Source organism: Sapajus apella, unplaced genomic scaffold (assembly GCF_009761245.1).
Source record: "Sapajus apella isolate SASKATOON/1434 unplaced genomic scaffold, GSC_monkey_1.0 scaffold1, whole genome shotgun sequence".
NCBI lineage: Eukaryota > Metazoa > Chordata > Mammalia > Primates > Cebidae > Sapajus > Sapajus apella.
Window position 1 is genome coordinate 56,643,598 of NW_022436941.1, and position 25,456 is coordinate 56,669,053.

General features: G+C 35.7%; 1 protein-coding gene across 4 annotated transcripts in view; it reads right to left on the reverse strand.

Annotated features, from left to right (window-relative positions):
• VCAN (versican) overlaps window positions 1-25,456 on the reverse strand; it is a 112,131-nt gene that overhangs the window by 45,011 nt on the left and 41,664 nt on the right. For 2 of the 4 annotated variants that reach the window (XM_032276711.1, XM_032276692.1), the window contains exon 7: window positions 16,603-19,569. The exons of the other annotated variants lie outside the window; for them this stretch is intronic. In XM_032276711.1, coding sequence (XP_032132602.1) covers window positions 16,603-19,569 — 2,967 coding nt within the window. The remainder of the gene's footprint in view (window positions 1-16,602; window positions 19,570-25,456) is intronic. 4 annotated transcript variants of the gene reach the window in all.

Genomic DNA, 25,456 nt, shown 5'->3' on the forward strand with positions numbered 1-25,456 from the left:
AATTTATCTTTGTGTGAACTGCAAAAAGTAAAATTAAGACTATTTCATATAAAACCATTTAAAAATTAAAACCATATTATATAGAATTAATTACTTTTTCTATAGATCTATTTTTATATATGATCTACATAGGAAAAGTAATTGATTACTGTCCTTTTTATAAGGGAACATTTATACACTCTCTATTCAATAAGAAAATGAGAAGAGATTCCTTCTGGCCCCTTCATAATATGTTCTACAGCAGATTGTCTTATAGAAAAACAAGAGAGCTTATTTATGGCCCTTTCACATTGCAATGGCATCCTCTACCCACTGCAGCACTGAGACAAGAGCTTAACCACAATCCGTACACAAGAGTAGGAAGCACTGGAGAGGAGGGCTCTGTGGGAAACAGCTCACTGAAAGGACAAGAAAGAAAGAACCTGCCACACCTGTAGACCTTTATCCTTCCTGAGATGTGACCCGTTAGGTCAATTTTAGTTCTTGTTATTAACATTTTCTCTGAAGAAAGTTCAGGAGTCCTATCTAAATATTCTAACTAGCATTCTTAGAAAAGCACATATCATCAGAATATTTCCTAGACTGGAAATTGCCAAATGGTAGCAACCACTAAACACAATGGACTTTTCTGCTATCAAAAATACACCAGCAAAGCTCCTTGTCTTGGGCACTAGGAAAGAAGAAACTCTGAGACCTTATGATAGAGGCATTCAACTGTCTTAGGACAGGGTCCTGCCCCTGCAGCTGCCTTACATTTAGTGACAAGGCAGTATGAAAAGGTGTCTGTGTATGTACTGACCCATAAAGAAGACAAAAAATTACACACTGTTCACCATCTTGCCCATAGGAATAATAATGCAGAATTAGTTTTCAAACTAGCCCCAATTCATAACACACATGCATAGGCCGAACCTGAAAACGTTCAGGAGAAATCATTATGACAGAGCCAATTCTGCTTCCCACTCTATCATCTAAAGGGGAAAAACCAACTGTTTTCTCCAGAATCATTCCTGTTGCAAGAAGCTATTTCCTTCTATCTATAGAAGGCACAATATCTAGCGTTAACTGTTTCATCAGAAAAGAAAAAACCCTACTGACGAGGAATCAGCGTTGCTTATATTCTAGTTTATTTTATGAATCAACACAAATATAGAAGTGTAGAAACTACCAAGACAAATTCCACAGAAGCTCCTGGAATTTTTTAAAATTAAAAATACCAGACAATAAGACTTTTATGTAATGAGAAGACATGTACATTTATGTATTTTATTCTAATAGGAGCAAGAAAGAAATTTCTCTTTTGTATCCAACCACATCTTCACTAAATTATTTCACTAAAATACTTCTGTGTATGACTGGGTTATTCTTACCTGAACTAAACACCCTTCCTATTGAACTTTTACAAACTACAGTTCATTTCTTATCTATCCATCCCATTCCATTCTATACATTCAGCTTTTCAACTACCTAAGCTACAGCATATGGGTACTCAAATGAATGAGAAACTATTTCTACCACAAAGAGAAGTGAGACAAATATACAACTCTAGTGTATTATAAAAACATAAAATGAATTCACATTATTTCTGACACAGTTGTTGCAATTATTGCTAATTGCCAAGTTCAAAGAAATGATTAAATGTCTTGTCATTTAAATATATATATATAATTAAAAGGACTAAGTTTCTTTAATATTAGGTCACTAAAGTTGTTACTTGGCTCTTATATATAGTACCCATGATGTATACATTTTAAAATAGGAAGATACCACAAAATATTCAGATGATAACATCCTCTTAATACAGTTTGCATTGAAGGTAAACTTTGTGCTATGAAAAAAGAATGTGAAGAAAATGTTTAAGCTGCAGGAGAGGAGGCATTTAAAATGCCTTCTATACAAGTGAATCTCTTGAAATATTCACCTCAATCATTTTATCTAACCACCAAAGCCAGGAGTCTCTCATTGCTAAAATTATTTGAATATAGTTGAATTAAGCCGGATGCAGTTAAACTATTCAGGACAACTTCATAAGATTTAACTGGAGTTTGAAAATGTGCTTTTCTTAAACTGCTCATACTATCATTTTACATGCAAGCAACCTTTTTATTTTGCTTTGTGAGAGTTAAACAAAACTAGAATTCATGATTAAGAAATATTAGATATAGGTACACTAAATTCTTACGTCTGTTTGGTGACATAGCTTTCATTTTAATACAGAAAAAAGATTTTAAATAAGAAACATGGGCCAATGTCAAGCATATAAAGAACCTCTATCATGTTTTGTACCCTTTTGTAAATAATGAAGTTAAAACTAGCCATTCAGCTAGGTTTCTCCAGCCAAACACAAGGATAAATAAGAAAATATCTGATTAATATTGCATATTTATAGACTACTAGGCCAAGAATAGGGCAAAAACACTCATTGCTATTACAGATTTACTTAGGTTTCTAAGTAAATTTTTCACTTAAAAAAATAAGACTGCTATAAACATATCTCATGATTTTCTTATTGAGTAATTACAGATGGAAGTCTGTCAAGTGTGATGTTGGTGGCTCTAAAAAAAAGTGGGTGGAGAAAAGCAGAGAGAGAAGACACAAAGCTATGCCAACATGTCACGTGTCAGTATGGCAGGAAACTGATGGATGATCATGACACTCACTGAAATGTTTTTTGTTTTGTTTTGTTTTGTTTTCCCCGGGAAAGAAAATGAAGAACTCTAATTGTAAATCATTAATATACAACAATTTAGCTATCAACTCATATTAAGACTACTTAATTCCACTAAAGACCATGTCAGTCATTTTACAGTTTCTGATTTTAGCTCCAATAACAAAGTATAATATTCTTTTAGTTCATATTCTACTCAGATCAAGAACTCTAATACTTCAAATTGCTCATAAATTTGAAAGGACTTCCTTGCCATTTTAGACTATCATATAAGAATTTCTCACCAAAAACTCAACTGTTAGATGTAGCAAATTCCGTTTTCTAACCTAAATAATAGGTTTGAAATTGAAACATGATAATATTTCAATCACAGCAATATAAACATATCAGAGACAGAACCTTTGCATACACTTCATAAACATAGCATTGCTTCATATTGGTTTTTGCACACAAAATTAATTTCATTACCACCACAGTCATGCCTGCTACCCTAAATGTAATATCTCTTCAGGTGCTAATTGATTTCTCAAAATACACCGAGTACCTTTTATGTGTCGGACTCAAAGGCAGACACTCTCTTGTCAACTTGAGAGAGACCCAAGTGTACTTTTCAAGTCTCTCCTTGCCCGCTTCCTCTCTCTCTCTGAAACAAATGTTCTTGCCAGTGAGTCAAAGAACTGGCACTACTAAACTCTTTTCCCCTATTTTAATGGGAAATTTTCTGAATGTACTGATTGCAAATGTACCAATCATTAAATTTAGATTAGAATTCCTTTCTCCACCCGCCTCCCAAGTATTTGACCTGAATTGCCTTCAAAATGATAGAAAACAAAAATGTATTATGCAGTTGCATCTTATGTTTCTCATCATGAAGTCGGCAGCACAGCAAAATAAATTGAGTAATTGAGAGGAAAATCTACCTATAAATAAAATAATATGCTCATTTAATAAGTATAATATAAATTTTCTTTTTTTTTCTTTTTTTTTTTTTTTTGAGATGGAGTCTTGCTCTGTCACCAGGCCGGAGTGCAGTGGCTTGTTCTCGGCCCACTGCAACCTCTGCCTCCTGGGTTCAAGCGATTCTCCTGCCTCAGCCTCCTGAGTAGCTGGGACTACAAAAATTAGCTTGCACCACCATGTCCAACTAATTTTTGTATTTTTAGTAGAGATGGGTTTTCACCACATTGGCCAGGATGGTCTCAATCTCCTGAACTCGTGATCCACCTCATTTTCCCAAAGTGCTAGGATTATAGGCGTGAACCACCATGACCAGCCGAAATTTTCTTTTTTTTAAAATAAATTCTATTGTGTATTTGAGGCTTACAACATGATGTTATGAGATATATGGAGATGGAAAAATGAAGCAGATTAACATATATACCATCTTTTTTGTGAGAAAAGCAACTGAAATCTACTTAACAAAATCCCAATACAATATAATGTTATTAACTACAGTCTTAATGCTGTATATTAGATTCCCAGAAAGGAATTGTCTGCTAAATGGGAATTACTTAATTTCAAAAAATAAAATAAAATGGGAGTTGAAATTATTTTGTTTCCTTTTTCTGAAAGTAATGGTCTCACAAATAAGCAACTATAATTATTCTTTAAATAAGCTGTGACAACTTGCAAATGGTTTTATTAATTTTTTTTTGTCAGGGTCTTGATCTGTTGCCCAGGCTGGAGTGCAGGGATATCATCACAGGGAGCCTCAAACTCCTGAGTTCAAGCAATCCTCCTGCCTCAGCCTCCCAAAGTACTGGGATTACAGGTGTGTACCACTGCACCTGGCTGGATGTCTTAATGTATGAAGGAAAGAGAAATGTTAACTACCTAGGGCTTTAAAGTTAAAATTTTCTGCTGATCTATATAAGTCAGTATAGCTTATTTCTTCCCATACTTTTAACATCTGATAGCAGGGAGAGGTGGGGTATAAAACCTATCTACCATTACCATATACAGATAAATTTTTCCCTGCCCTGTCACCCAAATTCCTGTCACTAACCCCTTGCATCTCACCAAATCCTATTTGCCCCTCTTTGTTTATTCTTCCTCTGAAATTACCTTTTCATCCCCCTTTCCTGTCACCACCTCTACCCACACCTATTATTAGAGAATCTCAACAGCTGTAATTATTGCAAACCAGAAACGTTTCTTTGTGGTGTATAGTAAGTGGGGGACACCTGTGCAATTGTGAGAGGAGGAATCTCATTCCAAAATGGTGATCTGCTATATTTCGTAGGAACAGAGCAGCCCAATGGTGTAATTGACATTCCAAGCTCTTAGATGAACAAGGCCTTATAAAAGACTGCTCTATTCTAGAATTTTACTCAAAAGGCAATATAACTTTTATTTGGATTTCAAGAGTCAAACCACAGAACTCTACAGAGTGTATGCATAATCTTTTCTATGTTTATATGAATGTATTTTAACAGCTTGACTTGAATATACCAGTACCATGGTTAATAGGTTTTTCTAATGACATTTCACACAAAGCTTTATTGCTAGCTGACCTCAAATTATTCACCAAGTATTTTTAAGTACTTCATAGCAAAGTTTTGTAGACAGAGCACAAGTATTCCAGTCATACTGTTACCAGACACAAAACATAGTTGCTAAGATGCATAGGCAGCTGGTTATAGTTCATGTTCTCCTTGGGGAATTTTACAATTTAAGTTTAGGAGCTTTTAATTAAATGTGAGTGTATACCAATCTACTCAGCAGAGATATATTAGGATCACATTTCTTTATTAAAATGGATCTTATTTTAATGTGTAACAAAAAAATTTTGTTTTATTAAAAAAATACAATAGACAGTGGCCTTCCTGAAGTGCTTGAGAAACACTTGCAGAATTTAAAGAGAGAAAGCTTTAAATTCTTTAAGATATTTAAGAGCCCAGCAGCTCCCTGTTCCTATCTTAATATCTTCCTCATTTCAGCCTCAGACTTCTGCAAGAAGACACCACTCCAGCCCACAATTTCCAACTTGGAATGCTTCATATATCCCCCTTTGAACTTTACTCATCCAATTAGGAATGATCCACTGAAGCCCTCATCCTCCAATGTATCTTTTCTAAAACACCTGAGCCCAAACTAGCCATATATTTGATCTGTCACAGGATTTATGTGATATAGGTTCTCATTTCTAAGTGTCCTCGTATTTTCATTTTTAAATCTCGCTTCCCTACCTAAATTCTCTATTCCTTAATTAATGTGAAGGGAATCTTTAAACACATAATGCTCTTCATACTCTAGCCCTCTAGCCACTTAGCTCCTCTTTTGGGAATCTAGTTGGAAGAATGTTGACATAATTATCGGTACAAATAAAGTTTACATTCTGCTGGATTGAGACTTCCTTTGAAAGATTTGTATCTCAGACTGAAAAAAATGTTGTTTTTTGGTTGCAATTACAGCTCAGTCTGACCTACAACTAAAGAATCATACAAGCAACTCAAACTCTAAAGACTTTTGTGGTTATAAAAATCTAGATAATTTAAATGTGTTAAATGTGCAGTCTCAATACATTGTTCATCTTTTTTTTTTTCCAAATCCATGTAGGCTTATATCAAGGCAGTAATCACAGTTTTTCTCTAATGTAAATGGATATTGAACAAACTAACTTTGGTAGTACAGCCAAGGAATGCTTAAGCCATAGGCATATTTCCTTTTAATTTCTATGTTTGCAGACAGAAGTTAACATGGGTACAGCAAAGTGTAAGGTATGTGGTTTTGAGTAATTAAAGAAGTACTCTTCAATATTACTCCCAGTCTTCAATATTACTTTTGATTCAATTACTATTCCCGAAATTTAAAAAAATCTATTTTGATAATATTTCATTCCATTTTCCTCCTTATTAACAGATGCCAAGTTCTACTTAACATTTGTGACAAAAAGTGTACTCCCCCAAATCTGATCAAAGACTACCATTTCACTCAGAGAAGACTGAATTAGTCATATTCTTTTCCCTTAAAGTTCATAGAGTACAGCTTAAACCAACAGAGACTTGAAGCAGCCCTCCCCAGGGTTCTGCATTTCAGCAGGTCTTCTAAAGATCAGAAAGCCTTTAGTCATTAGTAGTGTTCAACACTCACTGTTGCAGCAAAACACAGGAGAGACACTTAAAAATAAAGATGCCTAATAAGAAATAAATAAAGCTTATTTTTAAATAAATGCAAATACCTGAGCCCTACCACTAGAAATTCAATTTCAAGTTGTCTGGAGGGAATGGAAATGTGGGTATTTTTATTTGGAGGGCACCTGATAATTCTGACATATAACTAGGGTTAAGAAATGGTGTGGGCAGTATTTAAACCCTGGACTATTTCCTGATGCCCCTCAAACCAAGGTATATAGTGGCACCATGAGTGTTCAGCCAGCAGGTGCCTGGCTTGGGGAGACTCTACAACTTCCCAGGTAAACTGGGTGGATGCTCGATGAGGGAACACGTGCCTAGAGTTTCTTCTGAGATCAGTTCCGAGACTTCGCATGCTAAAGATACTTCCTATTTCATATTTGCCTCAATTTTTTTAATGAAGCAAGCAATTAATTTTGATATGTACTCTCTTGTTTACTATTTATTTCAAGTTGCCGCCCAACTAAGCTATAAATTGAATTTATTTCTTTTATAAGATGTATTGTAAATTACAATTATAGTATTATGACTTATATTATTTTCTTTTCCCCAGCAAACAGCTAGTAGCCTGATTGAACGACTTTATTTCAACAAACCTCTAAAACATGTTCTGGGGGTGAGTGTGAGAAAATACGAAGAGAATGTTCTGTCTGCAGATAGCAGATGGGCTCCTTCATAAAGCAGAGGAAGATAAGTTTTCGGCATAGTGAAAATGATGATTATACTATATTCCATTGTACTCTCCAGAAATATACACTATCTTTTCCCTTTCTCATCTTAGAAACAACAAAACCTCCAGAAACTTACTATATGAAGCACATGGCCAAAGTAATTAAACTACCCTTGTGAGACACCAGGGAGACTGGGCTACAAGGTGAAAAGATGAAGTCACTGAAAGCCAGTCGTGGTGCTTTCAGTGTACTGGTTGTACACGTGTGTAAGCATGTCTGGTACAACACGGTGACACCGTATATCTTTTCAGAGACACTGATACTGAAATACAACTGAACTTTTCCTCTCACTCCAGAGATTCCTTCTTTCTAGTTTAAAATCTCCTTTTAAAACTTATATTATTTATGGAGAACCAAAATCTGTATACACTACCCAATCATCCAAAATTTATTTTCCTTCAAAAGATCAAATCACTAAATTATTTCAATTTTCTTGTCAATAGATGTCTGTTTCCCTCCTGATTCACACTCAAAAAGTCTAAATACTGGCACTCTCTTAAGGAACACCATACTTATTGCAATCAAATGAGTTCTCAGACGTCCTCAGGATGCCCCAAGATGAGGAATATTTTTATATTTTATATCAACTCAATTAGGTTGTAAAAAAAATTCAAACTACTTCAGTAGAAATGAAAAAATATACAACAGTTTTTAACTAAAAGACATCATCACTCCCTTGTCCATCCCGCCCCCACCAACCTGGGCCCCATTCTTGGAACTATTCTCTTAACAAAGCCACTTAATAACCAACATTTTTGTACATGACAACACTGGCCCCAGTGAAAAGTAATGTTATACATTTTCTAAACTGACAAAACTAGGCAATGTCTTTTTTAAAGCATGTAATTTTCAGCTTTACCTAATTAAAATGGAACCTCAGTGGGCATTTCTTTCCCTTTTCTTTTATCCCTATTGCTCTTCTCACCAGGCACTTTTCTCCCCTTAGCTATGTCCCTCATCCACCAAAAAAGTTCTGAACACTGTCTGGACCTGTGAATACATTTTTTATTCATTGCACAAATGAACGATCTAAGAGCTATTAAGAAAGAAGAATGTAATCCCTGTGTAGAGAACTGGGGGTTTCCTTGACAACAACAAAAAGACAGCCGGGAATGCCCAATCCATTCTGTAAATAGGCAGGAAGCTAGGCCCAATACCTGGGGAAATTTATCGAGAATTCATAAAATGATTTTTATGAGAAAAAAATCAAATTGGTAGCTATCAAAATCATAAGCCCAACTTTCACACATGAGAAAAATCAAAAAGCTAATAAATTCTACTCTGAGATCCTACAGACCCAATACTATATTTACATTTTAATTAAGGGCTACAGCTGCTTCTGATTTGCTTCCAAAATGGCACCATCCTAAAAAACACAACCTATGTAAGATTCAAATTTTAAGAAGGTATTTCAGTCAAGGAGATACTAAAACATAATAATACTTGGCTCCTTGTGACATAAACGATCTTGAATTTTAAGATCATTTGGTTTTTACCTATTTAGTACAAAACAGTTTATATTTTCCCATATTTAGAAGTCTGAAATGAAACAATTTTTAAAACCCACAGGGGATTAATTTGTACTAAGTTGTTACTATGTACCAGGCATTGTGCTTGGTGCTTTCTAGTCACTCAAGGAATATTAAATGTGTGAAGTGCCTGTCACAGCAACTTGCATGTGGCAATCACTCAGAGATCCCCTTCTTAAAGCAATGTGGTAGATTGTAATATTATTATACATTTTCAATTATGTAACAACTGAGGCCTGCAGAGGTTAAGTAATCTCTACAAGACCAAACAGACTGTAAATACAGTTATCTATGCCATTCTATAGAAAGGACTTGAACACCAAAATCCATGGTTCTCAAGTCCTTTCTATAGAATGACATAGTATTTGCAGGAATCCTACACACAGGTTCATATATATATACTCTAAATCGTCTCTAAATTATTTATAATACCTAACACAATGTAAATGCCGTATAGTTATTATAGTGTTGGTTTTTATTTGTATTTTTTTATCGTTGCATTGTTCTTTTTTATTGTGGTGTGTTTTTGTTTTTTTTTTTCCAAATATTCTCTATCCATGTTTGGTCAAATCAGAGGATGCAGAATCGTGGATACAGAGTACTGCCTGCAACAATGTTGACGGTGAGCCCAGTTCTCTTTCCCAAGGCTCTTTCTACTACATTAACCGCCTCTTCCATGTATGCTACGAAGCAAACTAACTACATCTTCATGTTCCTTCAGAATATCAACTAGAATGTACTTCAAAAAAAATCCAGTTCTAATGTAGTTAGTATATTGTCATTATTTGACAGTTGAATAAATTAGAAAAAATGTATCTGTATATTACCTGTATATGTGCGTGTGTGTGTGTGTATATATATATATATACGTGTGTGTGTGTGCATGTATGCACATGTATGTGTGTATCTTTGTTTCATAACCCCTGTGATTTGGAGAAAGAGTATGTGTCAAAGTTTAGGAAATATCATTCCATATAGTAATAGCCATTTTAATATGTTAAAAATTCTGACAGGGAAATTGAGAAAGTCCTGAGTCCACATTGCATATAAGCTAAGAAGAGACTGACTCCAGATTCCCTAACTTAGAGCACCTGCTCTATAATCCTACTGATTCAGTATTCACTTGAATTAAGATGTCATAAATCTTTAAATCACCTTTTAGAGAGTGTAGGTACCTTTTACAAAGTAGTTTAATGCCATTTAACTTTGTAAGTGTAATTCTGAACCATGATACTTCATCGTAATATATTTTGAAAAGGTAAATATACTTAACCCACAGAATACGCTGTCATATCAAAATGTATGAATCACTGAAGCTCAGAAGTGTGAGAACACTCACTCCTTCCTCAAGAAGTTGGCAGAATATCTCTGGTTTCCATGAACTGTACTAGTTTGTGCATGAGGCCTAGGAACGTACTCAACTTCTGAAGCAAACCATGTCAAATAACGCTGGGATGACATGGCCTGCTTCAGAAGCTGTTTCGAAGTGCTATTTAGAAAAACAGCTGTTTATATTTGGGGCTCCTTAACCCCACCGGTAAGCTCACGTTGGGAAGCAATTGCCTAATAACTGGCTTCTTGTAATTGGATTGTAATCTATCCCTCTGGCAGAGACTGGCATAAGTCTCCTCCTTCTCATGAAATATTCTGTAACTTCCTGTCTTTACTGATTCCTTCCTTTTCCGACCTCACCTATCATTCACAGTCTGTTGTACCAGTACTATCTAGTGTGTAACCATGTTTTTGTATAATTGTATTTGATTGTGTTAATGTTAGCCGGCCAATATGCACTTAGAGGCCTTGGGAGCACAGCCTATAGTTCAAGTTTCTTTTATGACCTCCTTTAATATCCATCAAAGGACTCGACATACTATAGCTTTAACTGAAGGTAATTCTTGATGGACCACGCTCTGCTATAAGGCAGTGCATCTCTCTTGAGGTCACTGCCAATAAAGACTAAGCACTATTTGTTTTAGATAATGCCTCTACCTCAGTGGTAGCTTTGATAATGGCAAATTATAATTGCAAGTGCCATTTTCAGAATAGGCCTTGGTTCATTTTAGGAAGAAGATAATATAGTTCCTTTTGGTTATCACAGTAACACCTTTTAATGTTAAGCCTCAAACTTTCAGTTTCTTAACTTTTTCCTCAAGGTTAGTGGGTTAGTAAAACTACTCAAAGAAGTGTTAAAATATTAAGATTCTATGTGTGTGTGTGTTTATATGTGCATGTATGTGTAACATATACAAAATATTTCACCTCAAAGGACTTTTAAAAAGGTAATCTTTGGTCTATAGTATGGTATTAAGCGCATTAATAATTTAGAAACATTAAAATAGTTTATTTTCTTAATACTATAGAGAGGAAAGGAAGACAAACATTCTCTTCCTTTTATTTGACTAATAGAAGAGGAACTCAATTCTTTAATTATTTTTTTGTTTTTTGAGACGGAGTTTCGCTCTTGTTACCCAGGCTGGGGTGCAATGGCACAATCTCGGCTCACCACAACCTCTGCCACCTGGGTTCAAGCAATTCTCCCACCTCAGCCTCCCGAGTAGCTGGGACTTCAGGCGTGCACCACCATGCCCAGCTAATTTTTGTATTTTTAGTAGACACGGGGTTTCACCATGTTGACCAGGATGGTCTCGATCTCTTGACCTCGTGATCCACCCGCCTCGGCCTCCCACAGTGCTGGGATTACAGGCGTGAGCCACTGTGCCCGGCCTGGAACTCAGTTCTTTTCTAGACTTGGGACAGTCCATGAGAGGCAAGGTAAGCTATTCTAACTCTCTGCAGAAAACTGTGCTTCTCTGGCAGAGAGCCACAACTGGAGCTCAGCAAAAGGAACCACAGAAGTGTGGAGGCACCCGCCTCCATCCACTTTCAGAAATGTGCTCCGAAGTTCTACAGGGAAGAGCCTGCTCAGAACTGCAGAATAACATATTACCAATTTCAGCATGCTCTTTCCTTGCTGTCAGGTATCTGAATAGCATACATAGTGCCCCATATTAGCAGCACTCAAATCTAAATTACGCACTGTGAACAAACCACTAGAATGCCAATGAGAAATCAGTCTCTCCAGAGTTTGCTCTTTCAGGAATTGACAGACAGGGCAGTGCTTAAGCCACTGGGCAGGGGGTCATTGTTTTCTCAAAGGTCATCAGGGAAGACACTCACTTCATAGTAAAAATGCTCCAAAGGGGCCAGAGCTGCTAGACCCAATGCCAAGAATGTCAGACTCAGTGTGCCTTCATTTGCCTATCTGCTTTCCCTGATTGTCTCACAAATTATCTTTGAGGTTTAGACATGATAATACGTAGAAAAAGTGGCCTGAAAGCATTAAGCCTGAAGTGTGAGCTCGATGATGACTTAGTTTTGCACATACAAGTGAGACTCTGAAATAACATTATATATTATCTTAATGACACATAGGCATCAATAAGATTGAAACAATATTTGTTAATTTGTTTTATTCAGCACCATTCATATAGCGATTCAAAAGTAAATGTTAAATGTGTATAATTATACCGAGATAGAGATATAGATAATCAGACTAATTTTTAAAACATTTTTACTTTTAAGAACTTAATTCTCTCAGGAATGAGTATCTGTTTTTGCTTTATTTTTAATTGTCTACATATCATTCTTTTTCTAGCTGTGTTCTGAGGTACATGTTATTTTAGAAACAACCACAGGATACGAGGAGGAGGTCCCAAGGGAGTGAGGCTCCAGATCTCTCCCCTCCCACTTCAACCAATCCAGCTACTCTTTTGTCTGTTCAAGATACAGGAGCTCTCAATAAGATTTTGTTTGAAGAAAGGACCCGGATCTTATAATAACAAATCAGAAAGTAATTTTTTTATATAATGAAAAAGTTTTATAAAATTCTATAAAAATGGAAAATATGCGATTTTTAAAAATTATATGAGACTATCTTAAATAAACATTACCTTTTGAAAAGCGATGACTCTGCAATCAATGATGTAACCATTGTATCTGCCCAGCTGTCTCCTGCTCTCAGAGCCCATGTTCCTTGTTCTTTTTCCTCTCCATAACACCATATTTAGAAAATAAGCTTTTAGCTTTTTGTAGATTTCTCAAAAGCTAATTAATCTTTAATAGCATTACATTAATAATTTTACCAATATCCTAATCTTTCTATCATTTAATTTAATATGCTTTGCACCTGACTTTCACTTACATTTGGGTAAATATAAAACCAGTAGGAAAAAAACACCTAACAAGGCAATATTAAATAGGCCCAACACATAATAAATAGCATATATGAATTTGTTTGTTAGAAAAGCTAATAAGCTTCTGTGAGCATCCTAATAAAAAAAAAATTCCGTTTTCATGAGAAAAAAAGAAAAAAGGTAATAAGCTGCCTATTTTAGAGTTATAACTATGAGCATTTTTATAATAACTTTGATATTGAATATCCACACATTTCTAAATTATTCTTTGATTTAAAAATACCAGTATGTCAGTTTTTAAAAACATTCACAGTTCTGTTCCACTACCTTGTAACATTTCAGATGTTTTAGAGAAGTGCTCTTTAAAAAAAAAAAAAAATCTAGAGTTGAAGAAACTCTTCCTACACCTTCAAATTCTAGGCCTTCATGCATGTTCACAAAGAAAGCCTTTCAATAATTTTTCAAAATGCAGGTGTGCAAATTACTCCTGAAATAGACAGGAGTCAAGTTTCTAGCATCCCCTGAACCACTGTTAAACACACCCCATAGCATTTTTCAGCTCATAAAACTTTTATGAGCTGAAAAGTTCTTTCAGATTTTTTTAACTGCTAACTACAGTTGCCCTCTAGCAACAGCACCGCAAGTTGCTATTAAGATCCATTTGAGCAAGTATAACATAAGTGTGTCCTGAGTAGCATGTTTTGTTTCATAGTAGCAAAAAAAAAAAGTCAAGATTTATATGACTCGCTGAGTGTAGCAAAAAATTATTGAATGCCTAGGTTTAGGGTAGCATGGGTGGTATTTTTGCTTACTTGGATATACAGTATATATAAAGGTGGATTCTATTCTTGTGAATAGATTTATGCAAGTTCACACATGTACCAAGGATTTTCCAGTCTGGAAAATTGTGCCTTGATACATAAAAAGGTTGGTTCTCCAGGCACATATGCCCTTTTCCTTATTAAGGTATACACCTGCCTTGAAACTCATTAATTGAACATCTGCTTTAGGATTTTCCCTTGCCAAAGCTCAAAATGTTAGAGGATAAAGTTTCTCATAGAAAATAAATAATATTAGTATAGGTAAGCAGTTAGAGCTGAGTAAACTTCATTGTCTTATGAAGACAATAAACAATGCTTTGAGTTAAGGAGAGCAGCATCTACACAACACAGAAAAATACAGATAACAACAGGCAGGTAGGTAGGTAGGCAGGCAGATACATAATTACTCCACAGACACATCCCCTCCCCTGCACACACATACACACACTCTCACATTAGAATTCTGCCTGATGGAAGTAACCAAGCATTGCACAGTTCTCTGACCTAGTATTATACAAAACCAAATTAGTTTGAAGCTGGATTATAGTCCCCCATTTTGGAAGCATAAGAGAAGAGCACCTATACATATCGCCCAGGTCTAGCTGAATGAAGTCCACAACTCGCTTATAAATATACACCTTTGTAAAATTATTTCAGGTTTAGCTTACTTAGACCCTCCATTTCCAGTAACCATTTATAACTTAGTTCTTTTTTTCTGATGACTGTCAATTCCTTCGGAGAGATCAAGTTTCACTTTTTCCATTTTGTAATTTGACCATCATAACTTTACCTGGCAGTTTCCCACTTAGAAGAGTTTTTAAATGCAGAACATTTTTACTGGGTTTTATATTATTCAACTCATTATCTACAGTAACAGTAATATATATTAAAAAACAACCTGCATATTCATTCCTGTATTTTTTAAATTATCAAACGAAGTGTTGGTAGTGATTTACTTTTTGCTTCTCTTTGCTTCTTTTTTCCCCCCACAGTTATATCTTCCTGTCTCTTTTCCAGCCTTACTAACGCAATCCTCATGCCAACTTCTTGGCAATTCATTTACTCTTTCCTACACCAGTTCCGAGAGATGGAAAACGATGTGGAAAAGCGGAAATATGTTATGGTTTCCAAGAAACAATATCATTAGCAAGAAAATCATGATCAAATCCTGGCCTTTTAAAACTGTATTGGGAAGTGAAGATTAATTTGACTACTCTGTGAGTGTGTTCTCTTTTCTACTATTCACTGACAATCCAAAGCTTTCACACAGAATATTTTGGAGAGTAGAAGCCATGAAATTTCCACTAACAGCACGAGATGCAAACAGGCGTGACCACAACACTACTCGTTTGTTTCCAATAGGTGAGGACAGCATCAGCCTTCAGAAAAATGAGACTCAAAAGGGAACAGCCCAACAGTAAGAGAGAAGCCCTGCTAACAAAGAATATTCTTCTACTCCGTCTTCTTAGAGTCAGGTCAAGAATAAAAAGAAAATTTATTCATTTGACTCATATGAAAATGAGAATACAGCAACATAACTAAAATCTGTGATCTTAACTTCTAAATTAGAAAGAGACAAACCTGAATTGATTTATTGAACTGCATTTTCTATGTATTCTCAACTCAGCTTATCATTGGTAAAAGACGGCACGGTCTCACCTTTAGACAGCAGTAAGTCATATTTGATCATGACAACTGCAAGTATTAACCAAAGTAAAGAAACAGCTTTTAAGAGTTCTGCCACAGAGCTAAAACAGTCGAGTGGAATAGAAGGCATCACAACTATTCCTAGAAGTAAAACAATTAAATCATAAAATAAACAACATTACAGCTGGTTTTTAGGAAGCAAAGATAATGCATACATATCCACCTTCTGATATTATATTTAATACAATGAACTGTAAGCTAAGTTGTATTTGCTCTAAATAGATAAAACCACGGTAAAATACCCCAAAACAACAGCATAAGAATATGTTGCATTTACATTAAAATAACACCTACATTAGAGACCTACTACCCCCCACACAAGTTATATAATAAACCTGCAAAATCCTGGAAGAGAAAAACCAAAGCAAACCTTTACATGTCTTTCTGTCAACTGTAGGGATATGCAAAACCATTTCAGCCGTCCACATTGTTAAGTACTGAAGGTTAATAGTTAAAGACCAATGGGATGTTAACGCAATCTAGTGCTACACTTGAGTAGTAATGTATGAAAAGACACTGAAATTAAAACACTTTGTTCTGCATGTTCTGAAGTGATGTAACAGTGATGATTTGGTTATATTAGATGACAAAGCAGGGCTTCTTATGACTTTTAACATAAAATTGTATCTAACATTCTTCCACATTGTTTAACATATTCTTCCAATTCTTGTACAAATAAATGAAGCTAAAACATTTATTTTTCACACTCCAGTTATCTTCTAATGGCAGCATTTGGTATGTTGATTTTTTTTCCCAAAAAGTAACTTTCAAGATAAAATGCAGATTGCCTTCAATGGTAGTCTAGAAAGCAAAGACTTACCTGTCTTGTTTTCTCTGACCTCAATAATATAAACATTAATGTCAGAGTGTAATTTTGTCCCCGCTGGGGGCTGTGGAGTAGAAAGTGCCTGAGGTCCAAAGGCCTCTTTGTCTTCCGAAGTGGGTGGTCTTGTTGGCTGTGTAGCGGGAGTACTTGAAGTCGTGAAATACTCTCTATCGATATCAGCTTCCGTTTCCGTAGCTACAATATCTTCAAGGGTAGTGGGAGGAACATGAGATGATGATTCTCCAATGATTACCATGTCACTGGTTGTTTCTTCACCAGGTTCCCTGTCAATGAGAGGTGGTTTCTTAGTGAACGGGGAAGATGGCTTGAATGCTGAAGTTGTGTGAAGTCCGTCTACTGAACTGAAGACAGTGGTAATATCACTTGGAACTGTGACTTTGATTGTTGAAAATTCTGGGAGTTCTGTGGCTTTGGGCTTTTCGAATAATCCTGAGCCTAAATCAATATCCTTTAGGTATGTTTTCTCAGTAGTGGTTTCTTCCATAGGCCGGGTAACGTGCGTGCTAAAAGGACTCAAAGATGATGTAAATCCTGTTGTACTACTACCTTCAGTTTCATATTTTTGTTCAGGCCCTGGACTAAAAGATACTTTTGGCCCAATGCTTGGTGTTAGTGTCACCATTTCATCCGTTTTCACTTTGTGCTCAGTTATAGCACCTGGTGGATAAGACACACTGTGATCAACTTTTCCAGCTGGAGTTGTTTCTAAAACTGGGACTCTCTCAGAACCTGTCAACAATTTATCTTCAAAAACTGTATATGCTGATCCATCGCCCTCTTGTTCATCCAATGGTGTTACTGCCTCCTTGGGAGTCCAAGCTGTAGAACTAACAGCAGAAACTGCTTTCTCTGCAGTCTCTTCTTTGCAAGGGAATTCTTCCTGAGTTGTTCCCTCCGTGATTTTTGTTGTTCTCATAGTTTCAGGAGAAATAGTTGCTTCAAGGTGAGTCTGATCAATGACACGCATGTCTTGAGAGGGTTCACCTACAACTTCATCTTCTGATGGAACAGGAGGTATTAACAGTCCCCAGTCTGTGTCGGGAATTACAGAAATTGGAAAGGTATGGGAAGAGTCTACATAAGTGGTAGGCTCTTGGGTGCTACTATAACTAACAAATGCTAATCCTTCCACCTCTGAAGTGTGTGCAAATTGGGGAACAGTAGATACTGGCTTAGAGAAGTCCACGTCTTCTACTTCACCCAAAGCACTTCCTTCCATGGTTGCATAAACAACCTGGCCTTCAGTGCTTGTGGTAGGTGGAACTTTTTCTTCCGTTGTTGAATCTCTCAAAGTTGACTTTTCTGCAATACCAATTGATGTAGTTGGCTGAAATCTAACTGTGAATTTCCCATGGGCTGCTAAATCTTCATCAGTAATCTCCTCTAACTGCTTTTGAGTACTCTCTGGAATAAGAGTAAATTCATCTCCTCCATCTTCAGTGAAACTTGGGATTTCTTTATCTTCACCGTTCATCCCCACAGTTGGGAGTAAGGCAGGGGGCAATTTTGAAGAGACTGAAGGTTCTGTAGATTCTAAAGGCTTGGATGTTGTATTATCTTCATCCCATGGCCATTTTGATACAGTGGCCACTTCAACACTTAAAGTACTATGGGTCAAATGTACTGTTGTAACATTTCCATCATATTTTGTAGTACCTGGAGTTGTTGTAAAGCCTTTCTCTGTATCTCTTACTTCTGTTGTCTCTGCACTTAACTTTGTTGTCAATGATGGGAAATCGAAAGCCTTGGTCACTTCTGCAGAAGACTCTGTAACACAAATTGGTTCTGAGGGAGATGTAGAGGGTTTCATCCTAGGGAAGGCTTCTTCTTCTGTTTTTCCCATAAATGAACTTTTAGTGATCGCTTCTTGTATTTCATCTGTGTAAGTATCTGTTCTCATCTCTGGTATTAGTGTTTCTGTTCTTTCTCTTCCATGTGTCATTTCTGTTTGTGGAGAAGGATAAATAGCTGTGGAAATTCCCTCTACTAATATTTTATCACCAGAATAAGGAAACAATTCTACTTCTGTATGATGCTGTGGTGGAAAAGGTGTAATAGACGGATATTTGCCAAAAAAATCTTCCATTATCCTGCCATTAGTTTGTCTCTCTTCCCATCTGTCCATAGATGATTCATTACGGTCAGGTACGATTAAAGGTCCTGAAACAGTTGTGGATGCTGAGACTGACTCCAAGTCCTCCAGCTGAGTGTGGGTGGTGTCTTCTGAAGTCTCTGATGCCTTAATGACTTCAGGAATTCGGCCAAAAGTTAAGGTTCTCTCATCAGATCCAACTGTGACTGTTCTGTCTTCCTCATCGTCTTCTTCCAAGGTGAATCTACGGTGACCTGTGGTTTCCAATTCAGAAACAGTGCTTACCGTTTTCTTTTCAGTTTTGGATTCCAAGGTCATTCTTGCAGTTACCAATGGTGTTTCAGTTACAGGGAATTCCTTGGAAGGAATGTGCTTTAAGATTTCCATAGATGTTACCAAAGGACCCACTTCTATTTGTTCAATCTGTGTGGCTGATTCTTGTGTTTGTGTATCTTCCATGACACCATCCCATGAATCGGTAGCATAATCGGAGATGACAGTTGTACTTTGGAGTACTTCTTCCTCAATTTCTGATATGTCTGGCTTTCTAAGAGGTCCTGAAGCAGAAGGTGAGTAGTCATCCGTATCCCAAGGCTTCTTGGTACTGCCAGTAGGTGTGGGTAATTTGGTGGCTAAACTATCTGTGACAACCTGAGGATGGACTGTGACTTTCTGTTCAAAACTGACAATATTTCCCACTGGAGGGAACTCTGTTGGAATGACAGGTAATTCATCAACTAAAGGGATGATTGGTGTAGTTCTATCAGAAACCATTTGTGGTTCTTTGGATAAACTGGGTGATGTAGTTTCTGCGAGGATACTCAAATCGATGGTTGTAGCCTCTTTAGCTAGAAAAATAATTTCAAAGAGTTGATTAGACAAGTCACTAACAAAAAGTTGTATGCCCAGTGTTTGTTAAGTGCTCCTGAGTATTTTGTAGGGAGTATTCTGGGGAGACCCAAACATGTTCTGTGATGGAAAGGAGTCTACAAACTATATTTGAAATAACCCAAGGACAGATAATTGAACACTTAATAGTCGTAAATTGATCAGCTGTTTTACGTTATAAGGGTTATCACTGCTTTTACTTAAAAGTATGAATGACTGTTATCAGTTAAGGAAAATTAATATTATATGGTTTTAAGATAAGGAAAAGCTTGAAAAACATGAATGCAGATTTTGGATACAGTAGATTGTTTATTTACCAGAAACTACAGTGTCAAGTTGAAGGCTAGCAGAGAATTCAGTACTATTCTTCCGGAGGCTTCCGTACCCTGCCTCTAGCTTTCCCCACAAATTCCCTTCTTTTCAAGTTGCTGCATATTATCTCAGGGGAGAGGGTGTGTCTCAGATTGCAAAACAACAAAAAAGCCACATCAAACGTATCCAAGTTACATATAAACCATTACATTGTCCATAATGTGGAGACTTTGATAAAAACAGGATATGAAAACTTTTTAATACCACTCTTCACTTGATCCCAGGTGCTGGACATTTGTCTTCATCTTTCTTTCAACTTCGTAGTGTAGATTTATTTCTAATAAATTATAAAATGTGCCTGGCAGAGGCTGGTTAGCATTTGTTGTTGTTCTACATTTTGTTCTATGTTCTACACACTCTGTTTATATCTCCTAAGGGATCTCGGTTCCAAGCTTACTTTAGCCTGAAACACAAATGTAGAACAGGAAGTAAAGTACCCACATAATGTATTTTAGGTCTGTAATTACAAATTACTGGGAACAACCCTGAGCATCAGAAAGAACAGCCTCACGCAATATAAAGTAACCTGTCATCATAAAATGCTGCATTATAATACCTCCAGATTTACAGAGAACAGCCTGGCCTATTGAAAGAAATTTAAATTGTGTATAAAAATGACAGTTTGTAAACAAGATTCTTTCTCAGCACAGGGAAAAGGCAGCAGCCTAGCATAAAAAGATTATTTTTTTATTTAAAAAAATACGTATTTTAAAAAATAAAAACTATTGATAGTTGCCGCTGAACTTGAAAGAACTGTCCCTGAAGAAACCTGTAGTTATTGCTTTGCTACATCCTGTAGGACTTAAAGCTAGTTTTATGGGTAAATGCTTGTTCACCAAGATGTAATAGCCATAGTATCTACAGTATCTTATTTTTTACTTTTAATAATTCCAGAGCAGGAGCCCTCAAAAAAACAAAACTGCCTACCATTTAACTCCATTTGCTCTGTCAAAATGTAATCATAAAATGATGTGATTTTACTGTAAATCAGACTAGGGCTGTAAGCAGTTCCTTATTTTTTGGCTGGCATGAGCCGTTATGAGCTGTGGTCATTCCCCATTTTAAAGACCATTTTAAAGCTCAGCTTCACTGATTTCATAATGAACACTTGATGACTATTTACAATATGATATATTCTTTAAAGTCTGTCACTATTTATCTTTCTAATATTAAAAGAAATCTAAACCAAAAAAGAGTTGGAGTCTTTAAAAACAGTGAATAACCCTTGCCTCCCCTTTTTAAAGAAAAGCATTTTCTACATTCATTTCCTGGAAAAAACGTTGTTCTATTTTGATTGACATGAACAACTTAAAAGCCCAAAATGCAGTTGACTATTTTAATTCAATTCTCTATCCTCTGAAATTCCATAACCGTTACTTCATTTAACTGCCAAATTTCATGTTTGTCTTATAACTGCATTCTTTGGGGAAATAGTAAAAAAATATGTACAGAAAAAATTCCCATGGAAACAGAATGTAAATACTTAGCAAACAGCACATTAGAGAAAATTTAATCATATTATTATTAATAACAACAAAAAAGCTAAATTTACTTTTTCCCTCTGAGTATTTCCTTGGCTGATGAAATTAACTTAGAGCGGCAATTGCATTAGGGCCAAAGGGGTTGTGAATCCAGGCTTCCTATGTTCCAATCCAAGCTCTCTGCTAGAAACTTTCTACAGTGCTACGAAAATATGTTTATAGTGTTTTAAAAAGTAACTCACAGTTTTAAAACTAAATAACTGTATTTCGTTGTCAATTCTTCCTATGGTGCTTGCTGTTGCATTCCTTCCTCTAGTCCTGCTGCATAATAAAGTGGCAGCAAGATGTCCTAGAGAATATGCTCTAGAAGGCCAGTATTTATGTGACTTTGTTTCCAAAAACAAGGGTTTTCAATAATTTTAGAGCCCTACTTAAAAAAAGAAAAGTTCTGCTTATAATTAAGTTAATTAATTCTACTACTTGGAATGGGAAACCTCAGACTTCCTTTTCAGTTTGGGTGGCTTTTTCATCAACTTAACAGCTGATTTTGATCCCAAGTCAGTGTATCTGATGATCTGTGCCATTTGTTTCAGCCATTCCAGGAAAGGAAATAATTTCATAAAGCACAATATCTATAAAGAGATATTTTAAGAATAAATACCACTGTATTCATGATGACTATTGTAAAGGTAAAAACACAATTTCAGATTATTCTAAAAGCGTCCTTCCAATAGGTGCATTCACATGGAGAAGTTTTGGTTTTGGAAAACTACCAGTATTCCTTCAACTTTTTTACTGAGGAAGCCAACATAAATCAACATGCTTCTTTTCCCACAAAAGTTCCTTTCCAACCTTTGCAGCTGTCTGCCCACAGATGTTTCACATCACTGTACTTATGGCATTTTTGTCCTATGGACTATCTTCTCTGTGCTTCCGTGCGAGACATGAGGCAGATTTTCCTAATAAAACTGAAAACTCCTATTAGCAGCATGATAGTCAATTTAACTCATTCCCATGCTGTCTACATTATTGAGAAATGACTAATTTTAACTTGGTTCTTTTATATTAAATTTGTTATACATAACTAAATGTAAACATGGTTAGAAAAACTGTAAAGATTCGAGTAGTAGAATTACAATCCAAACTATCTTTTTAAAGTTTCGTGAGCGATGCAATGCTAACAAATTCAAATTCAATAAACAGGAAACATTTGTAAAACACCAATTAGGGAAAGATTCGTTTTGGCACATGTGGTCAGATTATGAACTAGGGCACACACAAAAAAAGATAATGAACTAACCACGGGTTAGAAGGGCAGGACAATTTTAACACTGAATGAATATATAAGATAGGATAAGAAGTGGTGTGAATTAATTTAGCCTTCTCTGGACTCGCATTTTGATTTCCAAACTTAATCACAAAACGACAAATGTGAAAAACGATGATGAAACTTCAAAGCAAGAGCATATCAATGATTAGAAATTTGGAAATTGAAATTGTAAAACTAGAAAATTGATTCCGTTGGAGTAGAGGGACGAACAAACAATTGTCATCAACAATAGAAATGTCTGTCACTCAGATTTTGGTTTCGCAACTCAAAAATGAAAACAAGGGTTCAAATTCAAATACAATGTACTTCATTAGAAAAATTATCTGAGAGCCATGGTCATGGAATATTAGAAAGGGTTTTCTAGGAAACATGTTCCATCTCCCTCTCCTGGAGATAATTAATAACATTCTATGAGATTACCATGAGTCTTGTATGGTTCTGATTCACTTAAATTTGGAGATGTATGAAATTATCTTTCAAAGCCTCGTATAACTCTCCAACTTTCACAGAACTTGTTAAATTCTGAGGTAAAATAAAATATACAAAGTTGTTTAATCATTAAGAGAAGATATGCAGGAAAACTTTGTCTTACAAAGACATTACTTTGCCTATTTTTCAAACCTATTTTAAAAGAATAAAGTCTAATTTTATATTTTTTATCTGTCATTGTGAATGTTTTAGTCAGTGACTTTATGAGGCAAAAGCAAAGTAAGATTTGGCATGGTTCATTCACCAAGTGACTTAAAAAACACTTTCTATGTTTGGTGGAAGCAAACAAGAAAAATATGGTTATATTTCTAAGTTCCTCTACATAACCAGCCAGCTGCAGATCTCTGAAATCACTTTTGGAACTATAGCTGAGGCCATGACTCTTATAAATTTTACCCTACAGAATTTAGTCACTACTTGACTATGTGGAAAAGTGGATATCAATTAAGTCATTTTGAAAATATTTTTCAAATTATTAAAAAATATATACTAGGCCAAGAGCAGTGGCTCATGCCTGTAATCACAGTACTTTGGAAGACCGAAGCAGATGGATCACCTGAGGTCAGGAGCTCAAGATCAACCTGACCAACATGGTGAAACCCCATCTCTACTAAAAATACAAAATTAGCCAGGCATGGTGGTGCGTGTCTGTAATCCCAGCTACTTGGGAGGCTAAAGCAGGAGAATCACTTGAACCCAAGAGGTGGAGGTTATAGTGAGCTGAGATTTCTCTATTGTACTCCAGCCTGGACAACAAGAGCGAAACTCCATCTCAAAAAAATACGTGTGTGTGTGTGTGTGTGTGTGTGTGTGTGTGTGTGTGTGTACTAAAAGAATTTCTGAAAAATGAATTATAAATTTTGGAAAGCTATTGGCATTGTATGTGGCTTACAAAAGCCTTCTATATGGCTAAACTCTTTTAACCTTCTATGTGCTGAATGAATTCCGAATATAATAAGGTCTTAAGTACGAAATAAATAAGAATCTAGCCACATGCTTAGGTGGGAAAAAAAGCAAAATATGAATTCATTATATTTACAAGTTATATACATGTAAATGAATTAGAGAGATAAAAATGAGTATAAACTTTTAAACATGTTTTGAATTTCACATAGATTTTAGTAGGTAGTTATTCTATTTAAACATAAGTACCTTGTTATTTCATGAGTATTTTTCAACTAAATAAATAAAACACATCAGGATGAATTATTTAATAATAGTCTTTGTGGCTATAGCCGGGCTTTGATTTAAATTTTACCCTCAAAGAGATGAAAAACGTTGTTCAAAAGTTTTCCAGTGCCAGCTTTATTAATAAAGCACAAGAAAATATCAAGTAAGGAAGTCAGGCTGGATAATTCTACTCCTTCCCTAATTTAGCCTCTCCAATGCCTTTCCCCCAGCATACCAATATGATTTTGCTCCTTAATTATATCAGTCACGTAATGTAAAACTGATTTTAGAGTCTGAAATGCTTGAAAAATCATTGTTGTGACAACGTGGCTTAAAGGAATGTACATCTGTCTACTTTTAGAGATAAGGTTTTTGTTACTGTTTTCCGGAAAATGATTACGGAAGAATTCTGTTGTTTCAGGGCCTGAGAACAAAAGCTAGCATTTTCTACAGTCTTTGTGGATTGACCAGCATCTATCAAGCTAATACACAACACGTGGATTTAACACTCGGAAAGTTGAGTCTACGGGAGGAGATCCAGGCAGAGGCTTCTTAGCTAGGAGACAAAAATGTGAAAGCAAACCTTTTGGTTGCACTAACATCCATTCTACTGACTACTTAGAACATCACAGTCTGTCTTTTTGGTTGATTAAAAATGCCTGTATATTTCACTCTAGAAATCAATTATATAATAAACTAGTATATTTTGTGCTCATTTTAGTGACATATTGCTACAACAAGCTACATTGGAAATTTAGTCACAATTATTTACAAATTTATTCCAACATAACCTGACTCTATCTGTCTTGGATATACCCAAGGTGACCAAAATTCTGGGAGAGCTCTGTTTAGCTAGCATAGTATAGATGGTTCAGTACATATTCCAATGAGAAACTAGATTACTTGCTTAATTTGCATGGTACAATTACAATACTACATCATGTGACTGCTTTTGCTAACATCATTTGAGGACATCTGGAAAATTAAAATAATTGTATCATGAAT